This window comes from Talpa europaea (genome assembly GCF_964194135.1).
Source record: "Talpa europaea genome assembly, chromosome: 5".
Classification (NCBI taxonomy): Eukaryota; Metazoa; Chordata; class Mammalia; order Eulipotyphla; family Talpidae; genus Talpa; species Talpa europaea.
This window is the reverse complement of record NC_140071.1, coordinates 98,395,104-98,414,872: the sequence shown is the minus strand read 5'-3', so window position 1 is coordinate 98,414,872 and position 19,769 is coordinate 98,395,104. Positions and strand designations below refer to the sequence as shown.

General features: G+C 35.8%; 1 protein-coding gene across 1 annotated transcript in view; it reads left to right on the top strand.

Moving 5' to 3' along the window:
* Positions 1 to 19,769, top strand: part of MRPL1 (mitochondrial ribosomal protein L1) — a gene marked incomplete at both ends in the record, with an annotated part of 76,872 nt that overhangs the window by 42,905 nt on the left and 14,198 nt on the right. The window contains one exon of the mRNA XM_084233487.1: positions 1,442 to 1,548. Coding sequence (XP_084089613.1) covers positions 1,442 to 1,548 — 107 coding nt within the window. The remainder of the gene's footprint in view (positions 1 to 1,441; positions 1,549 to 19,769) is intronic.

Sequence of the window (19,769 nt, the reverse complement as noted above, 5' to 3'; positions counted from 1 at the left end):
TGGTATCATGGAATACTTAGTATGCTTTTATCTATTAAATTTGAGTTCAGTGTTAATCACTAAATATTAGGAAGGCATTATTTTTGGATTCTCCTATGTGATCATATAAAAAGTCTTAATTTTTATCTTGATTCAATTTTTCTTTTTTCATATTTAGTTGCATTTCTTTGCCCACCATAAATGAGGATAGACATTACAGTTGAATAAATTAAATATGAGTTATTAAATTATTACTTTCTTCATGCTAAAATGTATAGCCATTTGTGCATTAACGAGCTGCCTATGGACTGCATCATTCACTGTAATAATTATTTCCACAGCTAAATCCTGTGACTTTTCTAGTTTCTTTCCTTCTTTATGGGAAGATAAGTCAAACTTTACACAAAAGTAGTCAAAAATTTTTAAAAGATTCCAAGTCTGTTCTTTTAGCTTTTACTGTAAATTATTTTATAGATTTTATTTTGTCATTGATATTTCTAATTATGATAGGCATCATCATTGCACATATTTTTTATATCAAAGTGATAATACCACAAATTTAGTGATGTAAAACAGCATTCTGTTTCTTTGTGTACAGCTAAGCTGGGTTCTCTACATTAGGGTCTTATGAAATTACAATCACATGGATCAAGAAGATGTGGTACATATATACCATGGAATATTACTCAGCATTCAAAAAAGAAACACATGCAATTTGCAGCAACATGGATGGCGCTGGAAGGAATCATGCTCAGCGAAATAAGCCAGAAAGAAAAAGAAAAATACCGGATGGTCTCACTCATAGCAGGAACCTAGAAAACTTAAATAAGGGACCAGGAAAATGAATAACTATAAGAAAGTGAAAATCAAAATCAACAAAAAACTATGAACCAGAGACACTCTATGGGTGGTAGAGGGCGGGAGGGGAGAGATTGGGGTCAAAATAAGGGGGTTGCAATTGTATGGGGAATATAAAAATAAAATTTATTATAAAAAAAATAAAAAGAAATTACAATCAGGTCTTGACTGGGGCTGCAGTCTCATCTGAGACCTGACTGGGAAGGATCCTCTTTTATCCTCTTTAGCTTTTTGGCAGAATTCAGTTCCTTGAAGGCTGCTGAACTGAAGGCCTCGGTTTTTTGCCCCATGGCCTTATCATGTGACAGCTCACAACATTGCAGCTTTCTTTATCAAAGCAAATAGGAAGACTTTCTTAAGACAGGTATTATTTTTAGATAATGTAATCGTGTACACATAATCATCTTGTCTCTTTGTTAGAAGCAGGTTGCAGGTCTCATCTACACTTAAGGACATGAACACAGAAAATGGGCCCACCATGTAGTCCATCTACCACAATTTATTTGCTATATCTTAACATGAGATGAATGTTTCTCTTAATGAGTAATTTTTACTACTTGTTTAGATATAGTGATAACTTCAGATTTGTAATTTTTCTAACCAGATTCCATTGGCCGTGACATTCCCAAAATGCTTGAATTATTTAAAACTGGACTTGAAATTAAAGTAGATGAAGAAAAGGAGAACTTTCTTAAGACCAAAATAGCAATGGTAAGTTACAGTGGAGGTTATTAAATAAACCTCTTTCTTTTTTGCTTACATGTTTCTTTAATAATTGATAATATACCAGTTTTTTAGACTTACTAGCGTTAAGAGTGGCCCTAAATATGCACATAGGTAATTTGTTTGTTCTATAGATTGAACTCATAAATTTTAATGGTGCTTAAGAATTCCTTCCTTCCAGAGTTATATGCCACTCACTGACATTTACTTGTATTTTGCTTTATTTGATGATATTCTATGCTAAGTAAAAAAAAAAATATTTTTTATTCTAATAGTTCAAGCTTGAGACTATGATCTAGATCTTGTATGTCCTCTAAAGAACATTGTATAAAGCTGAACTCATAGTAGGTGTTTAATACTACTTTAATGGTGTTGAGAAATTTGCTTTAATTTTATAAATTGTGGGTGATTATCTCAACCTTTATTTTTTAAAAATTGTCTATTTACAGAAGATGCTGGAAATTGATTTCCAAAACCATATTCTGGACATTATTATAGATATGTCAGATTTATAAGTCATATAAATCTAGTGTTTTTAAATATTTACTAATTTGCTATTATTTTATTATTAAAGAATCTCTAAAATGCCTATGTAATTGGAGAGGTAAATTTTTCATGTCCATTCTATAGATGAAGGTTTGAAAGCCGAAGAGGGTAAGTAATTTGTTCAAGGTCTCACCTCTAGTTTAAATTAGAATAGGTGTTTGAACCTTGACAGTCTTTAAGGTCTAGGCTCTTTAACCATATGCCATCTTGCCTCTGACTAAAATTATTTGAATAACTGTTTTTCTTCCTACCACCTACTCTTAAGAGGAATTCTGCATTATACCCAATTGTTAGTAATCTAAGCTAATTCATTTGTGCCCACTGTAGATCATCAGAAATACAAAAAAGGCACTCAGTTAATTTTCTGAAAGTAAAGCTTGCATTAAAAAGAGGACAGAGCAGGTATAATACAAACAGTAGGACACCCCTCATTGTCATCAAAGCTTTGCTTCAATCCATTTGTCACAAAGCTCTACTAGAGTCTGATGTTGGAATTTCTTTGTTCCCAAATGATCCTTGAGAGTGCTTCTCATTTCTTAGGGATGACAAAATTGTAATGTAAAGGGAAAAAAAGCCCAGTATGAATTTTAAGAGATTATTCTGGGGCTATAAACACTTGATCTTGAATACGTGTTCTGCTATTTAAGTGGTGACTTTAAAGAAGTTTCTTAATGTTGTTGTGTCTCACATTTCCTCATCTTTAAAATTTATAGCAATACCTATTTTACAGTGTGGTTTGGGAGATTTATTAAACGTTTTTAAGGGCCTCCCCGGTGGCACAGCAGTTGAGCACTGGGTTGCGAAGCTGCCTGTAGCCTCTGCAGCACCAGTTCGATCCCCAGCCACTGGGTGAGGGTCCCTCAGGGCGCACAGACCTCTCCTGCTACCCAGTGCTCCCCTCAGCAATGTATTTCATCATTCTGCCTGTTCTGCAGCCCACTCTGGCTCTGGTGAATTCTCTTACCCTCCCGTGCTTCTAACTGTACCCAGTGCTTATATAAATAAATAAATCTTTAAAAAAAATTGTTTCTACTATATTTAGGAGTTAATAGTTTAGGATTCGGAGTATTAGAAACCATAGCTTCTCATTTATTCTTTTCAATGACTACCATAGTGATTAAGACATATGGGTTCCAGATTAGACTACCTGAATCTTTTAGAGATAAAATTCTTTTTTTCTGGTAACTTCTACAAATCATAAATGTCCAACTTAATGATATATACTCAGATCAGAATATAAAGCAATACCAGAACCCTGGAAAATCCTTTTTTGCACCTCTAGTCAGTATTCCCTTCCCCCAAGAAACTACTGTTCTAAGTACAAATATGACAGATAAGTTTGTCTGTTCCAGAACTTCCTATAAGTGGAATCAGAGTTAGCTATGTACTGCTTTTTGCCTGACTTCTTTCATTCAACATATGTCTATGAGATTGATGCATATAATTGCATTTAGTTATAGACTGCTCTTTTTCATTGCTGTATGCTATGTAATTATTTTTCTTAATGAGAAAGACATTAATCTATGTGTTTAAGGAGAGTACTTTTTTGAATGCTACTTCAATATGATAGTCTAGTGTAGCAGGAGGTTGAGAGTGAGTTTTATTTTTTTTTTGTCCTCTTTTTTTATTTAAATTTTATTTTTATATTCCCCATACAATTATAACCCCCTTATTTTGACCCCAGTCCCTCCTTTCCCGCCCCCCATAGAGTGCCTCTGGTTCATAGTTGTTTGTTGATTTTGATATTTTCTTTCTTATAGTTATTCTTTTTCCTGGTCCCTTATTTAAGTTTTCTAGATTCCTGCTATGAGTGAGACCATCCAGTATTTTTCTTTTTCTTTCTGGCTTATTTTGCTGAGCATGATCCCTTCCAGCTCCATCCATGTTGCTGCAAATTGCCTCGAGAGTGAGTTTTAGATTCACAACCGGGATTCAAATCCTATTTAGAACTGGACCACCTTGCTTCCTGAGCCCCAGGTTTCTCCCATTTGCCATCTTTTCTATATGTCAAATGAGGTTAATAATGATACATACTTTTTGGCCAGGAAGGAGAAGATGAGCTAATGACATTAACTTCTACCGCTGGCTAAGTTGAAAAACAGGAACTGATTTACCTTCCACCTAAAACAATCATTAATTGTTTATACACAATACCAAAACTAAACAAGAAAACAATAGGCCAGTATTATTTATGAGTGCAGACGTTAAAGTTAATAACTAAATTTTAGCAAAAAAATTGTTCAGCAATATACTAAAAGGATAACATGACCAAGTAGGGTTGATCCTAGGAATGGAAGATTAATTTAACTTTCAACAATCATTTTAATTCACCATATTAGCATACTAAAAATCAAAATCCATGTGCTCACCTTGGTAGAATAGAGAAAGCAATTTACAGAATCCAACATTTATTCCTGATTAAGAAATATCAACAAGCATTTCATACATAGAAGTCAATGTCGTCAGCCTGATAAAAGGCAAGTAAGGAAAAACAGCAACTGCTGTTATACTTAGTGGTGAAAGAGTGTTTTTCTCCTAGACAAGGATATCTACTCTGGCAGCATTTAGTCATTATTGAGCTAAGGACTCTAGGCAGTGCAATTAGACCATAAAGAGTGGCATCCACATTAGAATGGTAGAAGTAAAACTGTCATTCACAGATGACATGATCTGGCTACCAGAACAAAGAAGTAAATTGAAATAAGGTTGCAGGATACAAAATCAATATACAATAAATCAATTTTGCTTCTGTATAAGGGCAGCAACATTAGAAATTAAAATTAAACAATGGCACTTATAATTATGTCAAAATACAGAATATGTAGGGATAAGTCTGACAAAAGATGTGAAAGATGGTGAAGAACAGACGCTAAAAACCTCAAAATATAGTTGAAAGAAATTAAGAAAGATCTGAGTATATGATGAGATGTACATCTTCATGGATAAGTAAACTCAAATTGTTAAGAAGTCAGTTTTTCCCAAAGTAGTCTAGAGACTCTAGCACATTTGTAATCAAAATCCCATTTAACTTTTTTTGTAGAAATTGACAAGCTGATTTTAAAATCATATGAAAATACAAAGAATTTAGCATACTCAAAACAACTTCGACAAAGTGCAAAGTTGGAAGTTTATCTGATTTCAAGATTTATAAAACTTTAGCAATTAAGAGAGTGTGGTATGGATGTCAAAAGAGACAAAATGATCAATACAATCAAGTCCAAAAAGAAGACACAAAATATAAAAGGCTTTTTTAATGGAGAATGATAGACTTCAACAAATAGTTCAGGAATAGTTCTATGCAGTATAATATTCTTTCAATAATAAAAAGGAAACGGGGCCTCCCTGGTGGCGCAGTGGTTGAACGCTGCGTTGCAAAGCTGCCCGCAGCCTCAGCAGCGCCGGTTTGATCCCCGGCCACTGGGCGAGGGTCCCACATGGCTTGCAGACCTCTCCTGCCACTGGCTGCTCCCTTCAGCAGTGTACTTCATCAGTCTGCCTATTCTGCTCTCCGCTCTAGCTCTGGTGAATTCTCTCACCCTCTTGCGCTTCTGACTGTACCCAGTGCTTATATGAATGAATGAATGAATGAATGAATGAATGAATGAATGAATAAAAATAAAAAGGAAACGATTGATACATGCTTTAAAAATAATTGTGTTAAGTGAAATAAATCAGAAAAAAAAGGAATACATACTGGATGATTCTATTTTCATAGAAATTAAGGTAAATGTGAAGTAACGTATAGCAACAGAAAGCAGTAACGTATAGCAACAGAAACCTGTAATTGCCTTGGGGAAAAGAAGGGGAGGGTGGTAAAGCAATATTGCAAAGGAGGATATTTGACATGTTATCTTGACTGGTGGTGGTTTCACAAGTGCATATGTATATCAAACTTAATAAATTGACACTTTAAACATATGCAGCATATCTTGTGGAATATTATTTAGCAACAAAAAGGAACCTGCCCTTGGCACAGCAGACCTCTCCTGTCTCGCCCGCTGCTCCCCTCAGCAGTGTATTTCAGTAGATCCACCTGTTCTGTTCCCCACTCTGTCTCTGGTGAATCCTCTCAACCCTCTACCTCTGGCCTTTACCCCAGTTCTTCTATGCATAAATAAATAATAAATCTTAAAAACAATAGAAAAAGTTAAAAAAAATTAAAAAAAAAAGGAACATGCCTCGGATGTATGCCTCTCTGGATGAACCTCAAAAAACATTGTCAGTTGAACTAAATACAGACTATGTGATACCATTGCTATGCAATATCTTGAAAAGGCAAAATTATAAAGAAAAAAAATTGTGGTTGTTTGATTTGGGTGTGGTAGGAAATATACATTAGCAGTAAATGCATAAGAGGTCATAGTAGAGTGATGAAAGAGTTTTAAAACTGATTTGTGGTGATGGATACACAACTTAATAAACTTAACTAAAAATCACTGTTTTGTAAAATAGAAAATGATGTATTATATATGTAAAACATGGTTTGTAAGCTTATTAAAATGTATAGCATATCAGGTATACCTCAAAGAGTTATTTAGAAAGTAACAAGAATCCTTTTATAACTGAATCTAATAAAATATAACTATTCCATAAATTTTTTAAATTATAATGATCAAAGATAACTTTGTTGACAGATTTCAAATGAATATATTTTCCCTAAAGTTTGAGATTTCCCTATGTGATGTCATTCTTTTAAAGCTAGAAATACTGAAGATGTGTTTTGCTTTGCTTTGTGTGTATAATGAAAGAATTGAACTTAGAATAAGTGTATGGATGAATGAACACTTACACTGGCAACATCATGTATGCCTATCAGGGGTTCTTTTCATTTTGGATGAAAGGAGAGTATCAAGAGCTGGGGACAACAAACTACAGTCTACAGGGTAAATCCAGCCTGTGTTTTTATAGCTTGGGAGCGAAGAATAATCCTTGCAGTTTTAAAAGAAAAGAAAACAAATAATTTGCTACAAAAATTGTATGTTGTCCACAAAGCCTAAAATATTTACTATTGGGCTCTCTAGAGAAAAGGTTTGCTGACCCTTAATCTAGAAAGATGTGTTTTGGGAGAATGAAATGCATTCATTTTATATTTCTATTTGCCAAGTTAAATCATCTTGAGGTCCCTTGTTATGATTTTGTGAAGTCTAAACTGTAATATCTTCAAAATCCAGTCCTAATATTGATGTAGTGTGAAATTGATAGAGTGGTTTAAGCTGGTTTTCCTTCTGTATCAAAGTGATAAGTAGAGTCAGTTGAATGATCTCCCTTAATTATCTGACTTGAGGATTAGCGTCTTGGGTTTTAGAACTCAGCCATTAATGCCTTTTTACATCAGAACTGTACTAATACTCTTATAGCCAATCATTATCTAACATTGGTCAGCAATACTTATAAGTAAAATAGTTTCATTCTTAATCTTTCCTACCATTAGTACTGATAATTTATATATTCATGAGGTTAGTTATATTTACATGCTATCAGATCAAATGCTCATTTAAATGAAAATGTCGGGCCTCCCCGGTGTCTCAGGCGGTTGAGCACCATGCTGTGAAACTGTCCACAGCCTCTGCAGCGCTGGTTCGATCCCAGCCGGCCGGCAAGAATCCCACATGGCGAAGCAGACCTCTCCTGTCTCACCCGCTGCTCCCCTCAGCAGTGTATTTCAGAGTCATTCTGCCTGTCTGTTCCCCGCTCTGTTTCTGGTGAATCCTTTCACCCTCCCGCGCATCTGGCCTATACCCTGGTTCTTGTATAAATAAATGAATAAATAAATACATAAGTACATAAATGAATGAATGAATGAAAGAAAATGACATTTAAATGATATTTTGAATGTATTAAAGAACTAGACATAAGACCAGAAACCATAAAATACATAGAAGGAAATATAGGCGAAACGCTACATGACATGCACCTCAAAGACATCTTTACAGACACATCACCCAAAGCAGTGACAGTGAAGGCAAAGATAAAAGCTGAGACTACATCAAATTAAAGAGCTTCTGCACAGCAAAAGAGACAATAACAAAAACAAAGAGAAACCCCACCGACTGGGAGAACATTTTTGCACACAACACTAATGATAAAGGACTGATCACAAAAATCTGCAAAGAGCTGATGAGACTCGACACAAACAAAGAAAATAATCCAGTCAAAAAATGGGCAGAAGAGCTAAAAAGAAACTTCTCTGAAGAGGAAATGCAAATGGCCAACAGGCATATGAAAAAATGTTCAACATCACTTGTAATCAGGGAAATGCAAATCAAAACTACCATGAGATACCATCTTATACCAGTGAGAATGGCACATATTAAAAAAAAACTAACAACAACAAATATTGGCGAGGATGTGGAGAAAAAGGAATTCTCCTGCACTGTTGGTGGGAGTGCAAACTGGTCCAACCACTATGGAGAACTGTGTGGAGATTTCTGGACCTACTAACCATAGAGCTTCCATATGATCCAGCAATTCCACTCCTAGGTATTTACCCAAAGGACACAGAAACATCAATTCCAAAGAGCACCTGCACCCCTATGTTTATAGCAGCACTGTTTACAATAGCTAAGCTTTGGAAACAACCCAAATGCCCAAAAATAGATGACTGGATCAAGAAGATGTGGTACATATACACCATGGAATATTACTCAGCATTCAAAAAAGATAAACACATGCAATTTGCAGCAACATGGATGGCGCTGGAAGGGATCAGGCTCAGCAAAATAAGTCAGAAAGAAAAAGAAAAATACCGGATGGTCTCACTCATAGCAGGAATCTAGAAAACTTAAGGGACCAGGAAAATGAATAAGTATAAGAAAGTGAAAATCAAAATCAACAAACAACTATGAACCAGAGACACTCTATGGGTGGTGGGGGGCGAGGAGGGGAGGGATTGGGGTCAAAATAAGGGGATTGCAATTGTATGGGGAATATAAAAATAAAATTTATTTTAAAAATAAATGATATTTTGAACAACATGCAGACAGAACAGGTTATTATTAGAATTTTTTAATTTTCCAATCAGTTATATTGCTATCATGTCATGATATTTATTTTCTCTTGTCATGAAGAATAAGTTGATTGGGATAAAAGTAAGTTAAATGATAAGAGTTAAGGGAAAGGTATTAAAGCATAAAACTAAAAACAAAGGCTTACAGGGGAGAAAAAGCACATTTCTTCAAATGTACCCTAACTTTTTGTTTTGTTAGGCTTTTTAAATTCTGAGTCTTCCATAAAATAGAACTGAAACTTAAGATGCACAAAAAGTGAAGTTGAGACATAATATGTACCTGACCCTTGTATATCTTCTAAATAGCCATTTAATTTTGGATAGTAATTTTAAGAGGATGTATCTGAGTTTAAAATGTAGAGAACAATAGTTAAAATTCTGCCCAAATGGGGCAGAATTAACTTTAACTCTTGATATTTTTTATTTTCAGATTACAAAAATATATAAGGAAATACTAAATCCCCTTTCCGTGCAAATTGTTGTCTCATGGAATTTATACTAATAGTTTTATTTTGTCACTCCCAAAATCTTAAGGCATATACATAAATACCCTTACAAAAATTATGTGCATATTATGCCACACCATTTACTTTACCATGGATGTCTTCAAAGATGCAAAGAGATCTATCATGCTTAGTTTTTGTGCAATTTTTTTGCCATTACAAATTATACTTTAAGGACATTTTTACAGTGCCTCATACTCATCAGCATTAGATATTATCAAACATAAGGATTTTTTGTCAGTTTGTTAGGTGATCTATTACTGCTGTGTATGTGAATTGTGTGTACACTTTTTTTTAATAATAAATTTTATTTTATATTCCCCATACAATTTCAACCCCCCCCCCCATTCTGACCTCAATCCCTCCCCTCCCACCCCCCCACCCCCCAAAAAGTGTCTCTGGTTCATAGTTTTTTGTTGATTTTGATTTTCACTTTCTTATAGTTATTCATTTTCCTGGTCTGTGTGTACACTTTTAATAGCTTAATGGACCTTAATGGTCCAAGGTGACCATTACCATTATTTTCTTCTTTGGTTATAATCTTCTTTTGTTCTACTTTGTAAGATTCTGAGTCTCCTCATCTGTCTCTTCATTCTTATTCCTTAACTTCCCAAGTTCCTAGGTCTGCCCTGATTCTCCATTCTCTTTTTTTTAGGTGTGTAGGCTCTATGACACCCTTATTGTGGATCCTGTCAAACTCACTCTCCCATAACTTGTTCTAGGCACTAGTGCCTCCTAACTGGACTTCACAAAAACCAGTCATTGAAGGTTGACAGTTTGTAAGATTGAAGTGTTCACAAATAGTGAGATTGTCTGGTATCTGCTCTGTACTGAAAATAAAGGCTTTTGTACTTAGTATTTGGGATTGATTTCTCTTCGGTTTTAGATATTTTTACTGTATCTTATATATTTTTTAAATTATCCTCATTTATTGAATTTTCTTATGCTTTATTCTCCGAATAGGAAAAGTTAGCATTAACTCATTTATTTTTTTTAATTTTTTTTACATCATTGTTCATTTTTAAACAATATTTGTTTCCCCCACCCCCTCAGGTATAGTCCCCATAGAATTTCCTTCACCAATGCACCCGTGCACCATCACCTCAGTCCCCTGTGCTCCTCCCTCCCTCCCTCTGATCCCTCTCCTTCCTCCTCCTCTGCAGTATGTCTCTGATTTATAGTTGTCTGTTTTTGCTTTGTTGTGTTTTATACTGTTATTTTTTTTTACACTGATGTCTTATTTGATTCCCCTGTATTCCTGCTATAAGTGAAACCATCCGCTATTTTTCTTTTTCCTTCTGGCTTATTTCACTGAGCATAATAATAATTCCTTCTAGTTCCATCCACGTTGCTGTGAATGGCATGAGTTTATCTTTTTTGATTGCTGAATAATATTCCACTGTGTCTATATGCCACATCTTCCTGATCCAGTCATCTATTTTTAGGTATTTGGATTGTTTCCAGGTTTTGCCTATTATAAATAGTGCTGCAATAAACATAGGGTTACAGGTGGTCTTTTGAATCAATGTTTTTGTGTCCTTTGGGTAGATCCCTAGTAGTATAATTGCTGGGTCATAGGGTAGTTCCTTTTCAGTAGACTGAGGAACCTCCAGACAGCTTTCCATAGTGGCTGGACCAGTCTGCACTCCCACCAGCTATGTAGGAGAGTTCCTTTTTCACCACATCCTCCCTGATTATGAGGGATGTTGTACATTTTTTCATATGCCTGTTGGCCGTTTGCATTTCCTCTTTGGGGAAGTTGTCTTTTAAGTTCTGCCCATTACTTGACTGGATTGTTTACTTTGTTTTTGTGTAGTTGTGTGAGTTCTTTGTATATCTTTGTGATCAGTCCCTTATTAGTTGTATGCAGTGCAAAAATTTTTCCCAGTCAGTGGTTTGTCTCTCTATTTTGGTTAATGTCTCTTTTGCTGTATGGAAGCTTTTCAGTTTGATTAACTCATTTATAATCTAACCAACAACAACAACAACAAAAACTTAATGTGTAAGTTCTGTTTAACAGATATTTTATTAAATACTGTCTCTTTGCCAGGCATAGTGTGATACATAAATAAGAAACACTATTTGAAAGGGTTAAGAGAGATTTGCAAATGAGTTACAGGAAAGTGTGGTAATGTATAAGGAAACATGTATATGTAAATATATAAAATAAAAGGAAGTCAGAGAAAAGAGGCACCAATTGATACAGTCATAGCACAAAGTAGGTCACAGATGTCTTCTAGGAGTAGTTTGAAAATATACTGCAGGTAAATCCCAGGTCATTATTCCTATTTTAGAATAATATACAAGATGATGAATCTACTACTACTACATATTCCTATTAGTTCAGCTGTTATAAAGGAACCAAGTAACAGTGTTTTAACCATGATGGAAAGTTAATTTTCTCTTAAATCTGAGCTAAGTAGGAAGCTCAGAGTTGCTCAGAGTTATCCAGGCATCAGAGTTCCTCCCCTTTTGCTTTTTGCCATCTCCTAGGTCTTCTATTTTGTGTGGTTGAATCTTACTGATACCTTATCTACAGTGTAGCCTGTGTGAAGAAGGTAAGAGGAGGTGGAGAGCAAGTAGCGTTCTTTCAAGGATGTGAACTATTGTCATCATTCTATCCCATCCCATAGTCAAGAGCTTAGTTATACGAAGTTCTGTACTATTTAGTGGCTAGTTGGGTGGCCAAGTGCCTGGTTAAAACTTTATTTATTTAAAAGAAGTTACGATGGATTTGGGAGGCAGTTAGGACTTGTCACAGTTGAGGAACAGCCAAGAAAGCTAAAAGAATAAGGAAATAAAAGGTTGGAATTTCTGTTCATTTTGTTTATTGCAGGATCCCCAATTCCTGTAGTAGTGCCTGGAAAATAGTAGGTGCCTCATAAATAATTCTTCAATTAGTGAATGTTCAAATGTATGAATAAAAACTACTGACAATTAAAGAACACTTAGCAATTATTAAAAGATCAGATAGAAATTATTTCAAATATATAGTGAATCAGTGTTGTATTTTATGAAAACATGATTTACGTCAAACAATCCTTATTGCATAATATTGAAAGTTAAAAATTTAATTCTTGAATTTCACAAAATAAGAGTCAGAATTAAGAATATTACTCTATTCATTATAGGAATGCTTAGCCAGGTGCATATTTGAGATTACATAAGAAAATTAAACTATGTCCAGTATTATAGTACAAACTTGCCAGAATAAAAACTTTGAGGTAATTTTCAAAAGGTGCTAGTTAGTATTTTATAATACACTACACAGATCCATTTTATGTGAGCTATAAGGCACTTAGAACATGCTTGACTTTTTCTCAATGATAGATTCCTTATATGATTTAAGATACCTGGTCCCCAGCCTGCTTTTCCAGAATACTCCTAAATGAATTTAGGTCAGTTGCATTGATGATTGGTTTTCTTAGCTTGCCCTTTCTTAACTAGTCTTTACAATTTACCACCTTTATATCTGTCAAAAACTAAAATGTTCTCTCACTTTTGTTAATGTTAATTGCCCTACATATTTCAAAAACAAAAAATGCAATAGTGTAGTAGGTTTCATTGGCTGAGAATAGTGGAGATTGAGGGATATAACTTTTTACTAGGAAAAAAATTACCACGACTGCAAAATATGGCACATCAAGACTTGTAGTAGGAAGCTTTTATCTAAGAAAGGATGTGAACTGTAGTTCAAAGAAAAATTTGGTATGTGGTTATTTGTTGTAACCTCTCATATTATTTAATACCATAATAAATTATATGACTCATAGAGAGTATATTATAATAATATATGTATGATATATATAGATATCACATATGTTCCTAATAGAGCCTGTAAAATGAGACTCATGTTTCTATACATGTTTTTAAAGTAGCAGCTAGCTAACTTTGATGCCTGAATCCAGTTAAATAGAATCTCACATTTGTAGAAAGTACTTACTGTAGTTTTCAAATCAATTCTAACTGATCAGTCTTTTGGGATTGATAAAATTAGATAAAATTTGCAGATAAAACCAGATTTACATTATAATGCACACTGGGCTTTTTTTTTTTTTTTTTTTTAAAGGATGCAGTGTACTATGAAGTCTATTTAATTTCAGATTTTTTTTGTAGTTTGGGCCCCTTTTTATAAGTGTTTCTCAATCATCATAGAAACTCGATAGAATTTTCCACACTTTACAAAAGGTATTTGACCTTTAAAAGAATGTTTAGTGAGGACCTGCTACATTTCCAGTCAACTTTTTCTATTTTAATTTTTCACTTCAAAGTAATTTTTTCAAGTACATATAGATAGAAGGCTTCTAAAAATGTCTTCATTATAATATATTCTTTTTTTTTTTAAGATTTATTTATTTATACAAGAACCATGGTGTGGAACCAAGCTTAGCCGAGGTTTCGCCATTTTGTATATCCTCCACCTTGATATGTTAGTCCTTGTCCAGCCGCATTCCGGAGATAGTTTCAGCAGTCACAACCCTCACTCCACTTGGTGACGAAAAAGCAGACCACCCCAGCTGCCAATGAGGGCAGTCTTATCCATAAATGGGACAGCATCTCTAACCATCCAATCAGTTTGAAACTGTAACTGTGCGCGCCAAAATGCCTTTGTAGTAGCCAATGAGTAATTGCCAGCTTCTTTCAAAATTCGCGCCACTCGTGACCCTATAAGATACCCCTGCTTCCTCAGTTCGGGGCTCTTGACCTCTGCCGTTGCATCGGTGCGTGTCGAGGGCCCAGACTCGAGCCCGTAATAAACTCCCTTTTGCATTTAGATCAGCTGTCTTTGGATTCTTGGAGGCTATGCTCGCCGAGTCTCCTGATCTTGGGCACAACACATGGTACAGGCCAGATGTGCAGGAGGGTGAGAGGATTCACCAAAGACAGAGTGGGGAACAGAACAGGCAGACTGACTGAAATACACTGCTGAGAGGAGCAGCGGGTGAGACAGGAGAGGTCTGCTCGCCATGTGGGATACTCGCCGGCCAGCTGGGATCGAACTGGTGCTGCAGAGGCTGTGGACAGCTTCACAGCACTGCACTCAACCTCCTGTGCCACCAGGGAGGCCCTATTCTAAAAAAAAAAAAAAAGTCATGATTTTTTCCCCCCATCTTTTTTTTTAATATATATTTATTTATTTATGCATACAAGAACTGGGGTCTAGGCCAGAGGTGTGTGTGTTGGGGGGCGGGTAATAGAATTCATCAGAGACAGAGCGGGGAACAGAACAGGCAGACTGACTTAAATACACTGCTGAGAGGAGCAGTGGGTGAGACAGGAGAGGTCTGCTCGCCATGTGGGATTCTCGCCGGCCGGCTGGAATAGAACCAGTGCTGCAGAGACTGTGGACAGCTTCACAGCGCTGCGCTCAACCTCCTGCGCCACCAGGGAGGCCCTATTCTAAAAAAAAAAAAAAAAAAAAGGTCATGATTATTCCCCCCATCTTTTTTTTTATATATATTTATGCATACAAGAACTGGGGTGCAGGCCAGAGGTATGGGGGGGGGTTAATAGAATTCACCAGAGACAGAGTGGGGAACAGAACAGGTGGATTGACTGCATTACACTGCTGAGGGGAGCAGCAGGCAAGTCAGGAGAGGTCTGCTGCGCCATGTTGGCAGCTGCCTGGGTGGGGATCGAACTCATGCTGCAGTGGCCGCGGTTAGCTTCACAGGCTGCGTCTTAACCCCTTGTGCCACCAGGGAGGCCCCTTCCCCCCATCTTTTTATCTTAGAAATTGGGCTCAGAACACTTTAGTAAAAAATATTCTAAAGGGAAATTAAGCCCTATTAATAACATTTCAGGTTAAGAAAGAAGTGAATATCACACATCTTCTTCGAATCTATTATTTTTTAAATCCTTACCTCTAATTGAGGTCTTTCCCAAAAAAGAAAAGAATGCTGAGCAGAAAGAATATAGGCAGCTTGTTATGGCATCACTTGAGGTCTGCTTTTTGAGTCACCATAATTCACATGCTAAACACAGTAAGTCTGCTAAATAGCACATATACTTAAAGTGTGTTCGAAGTACAGGCTTTCTTCCTCCCAAGTTATTTTGTGTTCATTCCCTTATTCATTCTGTGACTAATTCAGCGTATTACATCAAATCTAGGAAAAGTAGGTCCTATATGGCCTGGTATCTCTTGTAACGCACTGTCTTTCTTCCTATTCTTTGTATCACAAAATGCACATATTAAACACATCATGAATACCTGTGGAGTGACAAAAGCTGTTTTTAACTGTGAGCGTAAAATTGTGAATGAAAACAAAAGTTCTTACCCTCAAATAGCTTACTTTTTAGTAAACTATAGATAACTTACATAAATAAATATATATGTAATTTGGTGACGATCATAGTAATGGTCAGGTATGTGTGGCTACTTTTGATAGGCTGATTAAGGAAGACGACATATAAATAGACTGAAGTAATAGAATAAGTTGTGGAGATATCTGGGAGAAAAATATTTTTGGAACAAGGCAGCAAGTACAAAGACTGAGGAAAAAAGGACTTGCGTTGTTAATAGGAACAAGAGGTATTTCTTCTAGGTGTTAGAAAGGCTAAAATATTTTCGAAAAATACATGTCAAAAAAGTTTTGAGAAAATGATTAAGTACACAAAGGTTGGGAGAACTATTTTGATAAAGGAGAACGTAGAATCACCTATCATATTGACAATGCATTCCTGAATAGTTGTACATGATGGTTTTGACTTGTTTTTATTTTAAATGGAAAAGCCTTTTGTGCTGAGTCTTAACATCAGGAAATCCTTTCATGGCTTGCAGTAGATTTCAAGATTCTGTGAATCTCCTGAAATTGTGTGCAGAATATTATGTATACATATGCATATAAACATTTTTCATGGTTGTTTTTTTCATACAGGATTCATGAACATTCTTTAGTCTGTCAGTATTGAGTGCCTAGCATGTACCAACACTGTTTTATGTATCAGGGGTTTATCTGTCAACCAAGTAGACAATAGTCCCTATCTTCCTACCATAGACCTGTGCGTAGATAGCTGTAATCAAGACCAATAAATAAAATATTACTTAAATAAGTTTCAAAAATGTGTTATTTCAGAGAAAAGTATTAAGGAGAAGAAAAAAGTATTAAGGAAGAAAGAAACGTGCGTAAGTAGAGTTAGGAGGTTGGAATTTTAGATACGTTATCTCATGTTAGTGTCACTCATCCAAAGAAAGTGGTTGGAGAAAAAGCATTACAAGTAAAGGGAGCAGGAAATGTAAGAGGCCCTGAGCTGTGTATCTGGCATGTTTGGGGACTGGCTCCTATGGCTTGAGTAGGGAGGAAAGCATTAGGTAGCAAGGTCATACTGAGAATATTGTCTTTGAATCAAAATGGACTTTGGTAGGATTTGCTTATAGAAATTACATGGTCTGACTTGACTTTTAAAAATCCCATTCTTGCTGTGATGTGAAACAATATTTAATCTTATTATATGTAATACACTTAGGATTTTTATTTTCCTGTTCTTTCTCTCATGTTGGTTGCAGACTATCAGCTGATTTCAGTTGTAGCCAGAGATTTAAAGCTTGAAGAAATACTATTATGTAAGAATTTTTAAAGTGCCTTTGCAGTTAGCTTTATTTAGTTAGGTTTTGCGTCTGTATTCATTGGTACTGTGAGTCAGTGGTGTATGTGTGTGATGTTTGGGGATTTGTTTGTACTATTTTTATCTGATTTAGTGTCAGGATTATGAGTTGCATAGCTTCCCATCTTATCCTGTGTGCAATAACAGCCTATATTACATGGGGATTATCTCTTCCAAGTTTAAAAAACTTAATAAATAAAAGTAACTTAACCAGGGCCTCCCTGGTGGCACAGACAGTTAAGGCACAAGCTATGAAGCTATCTGCAGCCACTGCAGCACGAGTTTGATCCCCAGCCAGTAAGCTAGCCACATGGTGCAGCAAGACCTCTCCTGTCTCGCCCCCTACTCCCCTCAACAGTGTATTTCAGTCAGTCTGCCTGTTCTGTTCCTCACTCTGTCTCTGCTGAGTCCTCTCACCCTCTACACCTCTGGCCTGTACCTCAGCTCTTGTATGCATAAATAAATAAATCTTGAAAAAAAAAAAAGTAACTTAACCAAGAGCCTTTCATAATTGCTGTTTTCTTATTCCTGGAGACTTCGTTCCCTAGACAGTCCCCATTCTTGCCTTCTTGTTTCATTCAGGTCTCAACTCAAATGTCACACTGTAAGAGAAACCCTCCTTAAAACCTCCTGTCAGGGCCTCCCTGGTGGTGCCATGCTGTGAAGCTGTCCACAGCCTCTGCAACGCGGTTTCAATTCCTGGCCAGCCAGGGAGAAACCCACATGGCATGGCAGACCTCTCCTGCCTCATCTGCTGTTCCCCTCAGCAATGTCTTCGGTCCGTCTGCCTGTTCTGCTCCCCTCTCTGTCTCTGGTGAATTCTCTCACTCTCCCGCACCTCTGACTTGTACCCCACTTCTTGTATAAATAAATAAATCTTTAAAAAAAAAAAAGAAACCCCCTCTCAAATAGTAGTCCTCTTATCCCTTTGATGGTCTTTATTTTTTCATAATATTTATCATTATTAAATATGTGTTTGTCGTACTTTTCTCCCCTGCTGGAATGCTAACTTCATAAGGATGGACACCTGATGTATCAATTTCAGTATTATATCCGTACCTCAAGAAAAATTCCTGGTTTATAATACTTGAGGAATAAATTAATATCCTTTTTCATGTCTAGTCATCTGGGTTTTTTTCCTTAATGAATTATAATTATTATAAAACTCAGAAAACCACCCACTGTTATTACCATCCCTTTATACTTGGAGTCTTACTTGTAAATGTCCTCAATATCTGTATATCTTTTTCCATGGTTTTTTATTTTGAAAATTTTTAATTTAATGGAAGAGTTGCATCTGTTTTGAATTTATGTTAGTGCTTGGAAATAGAAAGTGATCCCATTTCTTTTTTATAAACATTTTAAAATTGGCCTTTTTTACTTAACATAATGCTCTTGAAATCCATCTAAGTTGTTGTGTAGTTCAGTGTGTCATTCCTGTTTATTGCTAATTAATATTCTATAGAATAGCACATGTCCAGTTTAATAAACTATTCATCTTTTGAGAGACATTTTGATTTTTCTCAGGTTTTGGTTATAACAAGTGAAGTTGTCAACATTCACATAAAGGTTTTTGTGTATATGTAAATTTTCACTTCTCTGTGATAAATGCCAAGGAGTGTTATTGGAAAGCAGTATGGTAGTTGCGTGTTTAATTTGATAAGAAACTCCCAAACTATGGTCATCCATTTACATTTGCACAAGCAATGTACAAGAAATTCACTTGCTGCGAATCCTCATCAGCATTTGGTATTGTCAGTATTTTTTTTTTTAGATGTTTTAATAGGAGTAGGGTTTTATTTCACTGTGGTCTTAATTTCCATTTCTTTAATGGTTTGTGATGAACATTTTTCTTGTCGATTTTTTTTAATTGCAGAAACAGTGCAATTGGTTTACAACATTGTATGTGGTTTAAAAGTATAGGTTCTCCCCCTTCAGGTGTTGTTACCACAACACTCGCACCATAAAAACACACATAGACCTCCACTGTAGTTTACTGTATTCCCTTTCCCCTACCCCTTTTGTATACTCAGTTCTATAGTCAAGATTTCTAGATTTTGCTATTGGTTTGACTTTATCTGATCCTTTGTTTTGTTTCCCAGTATTCCACATGTAAGTGACATCATCCAGTATTATCTTTCTCCCTCTGACTTGTTTTGCTTAGTATAAACTCCTCTAGTTCTATCCATGTTGTCACAAATGGTAAAAGTTTATCTTTCATTATGGATGAATAGTATTCCATTGTTTATATGTACCACATCTTCCTGATCCATTCATCTGCACTTAGATTGTTTCTATACCTTGGGTATTGTAATTAATGCTAAAATGAACATAAGAGTGCGTATATCCCTCCAAATAAGTGCTTTTGAATTCTTTGGGTAGATACTTAGGAGTGCAATTGCTGAATCCTATGATAGATCCAATGTTTTGAGGAACCTACAAACTCTATCTTCCCACCAACAGTGTAGGAGGTTCCTTTAATCCACATCCTCACTAATACTTGTTTCGGTTCTTTTTGATGTGTAGTTCTCACAGGTATCCCGGGGTGG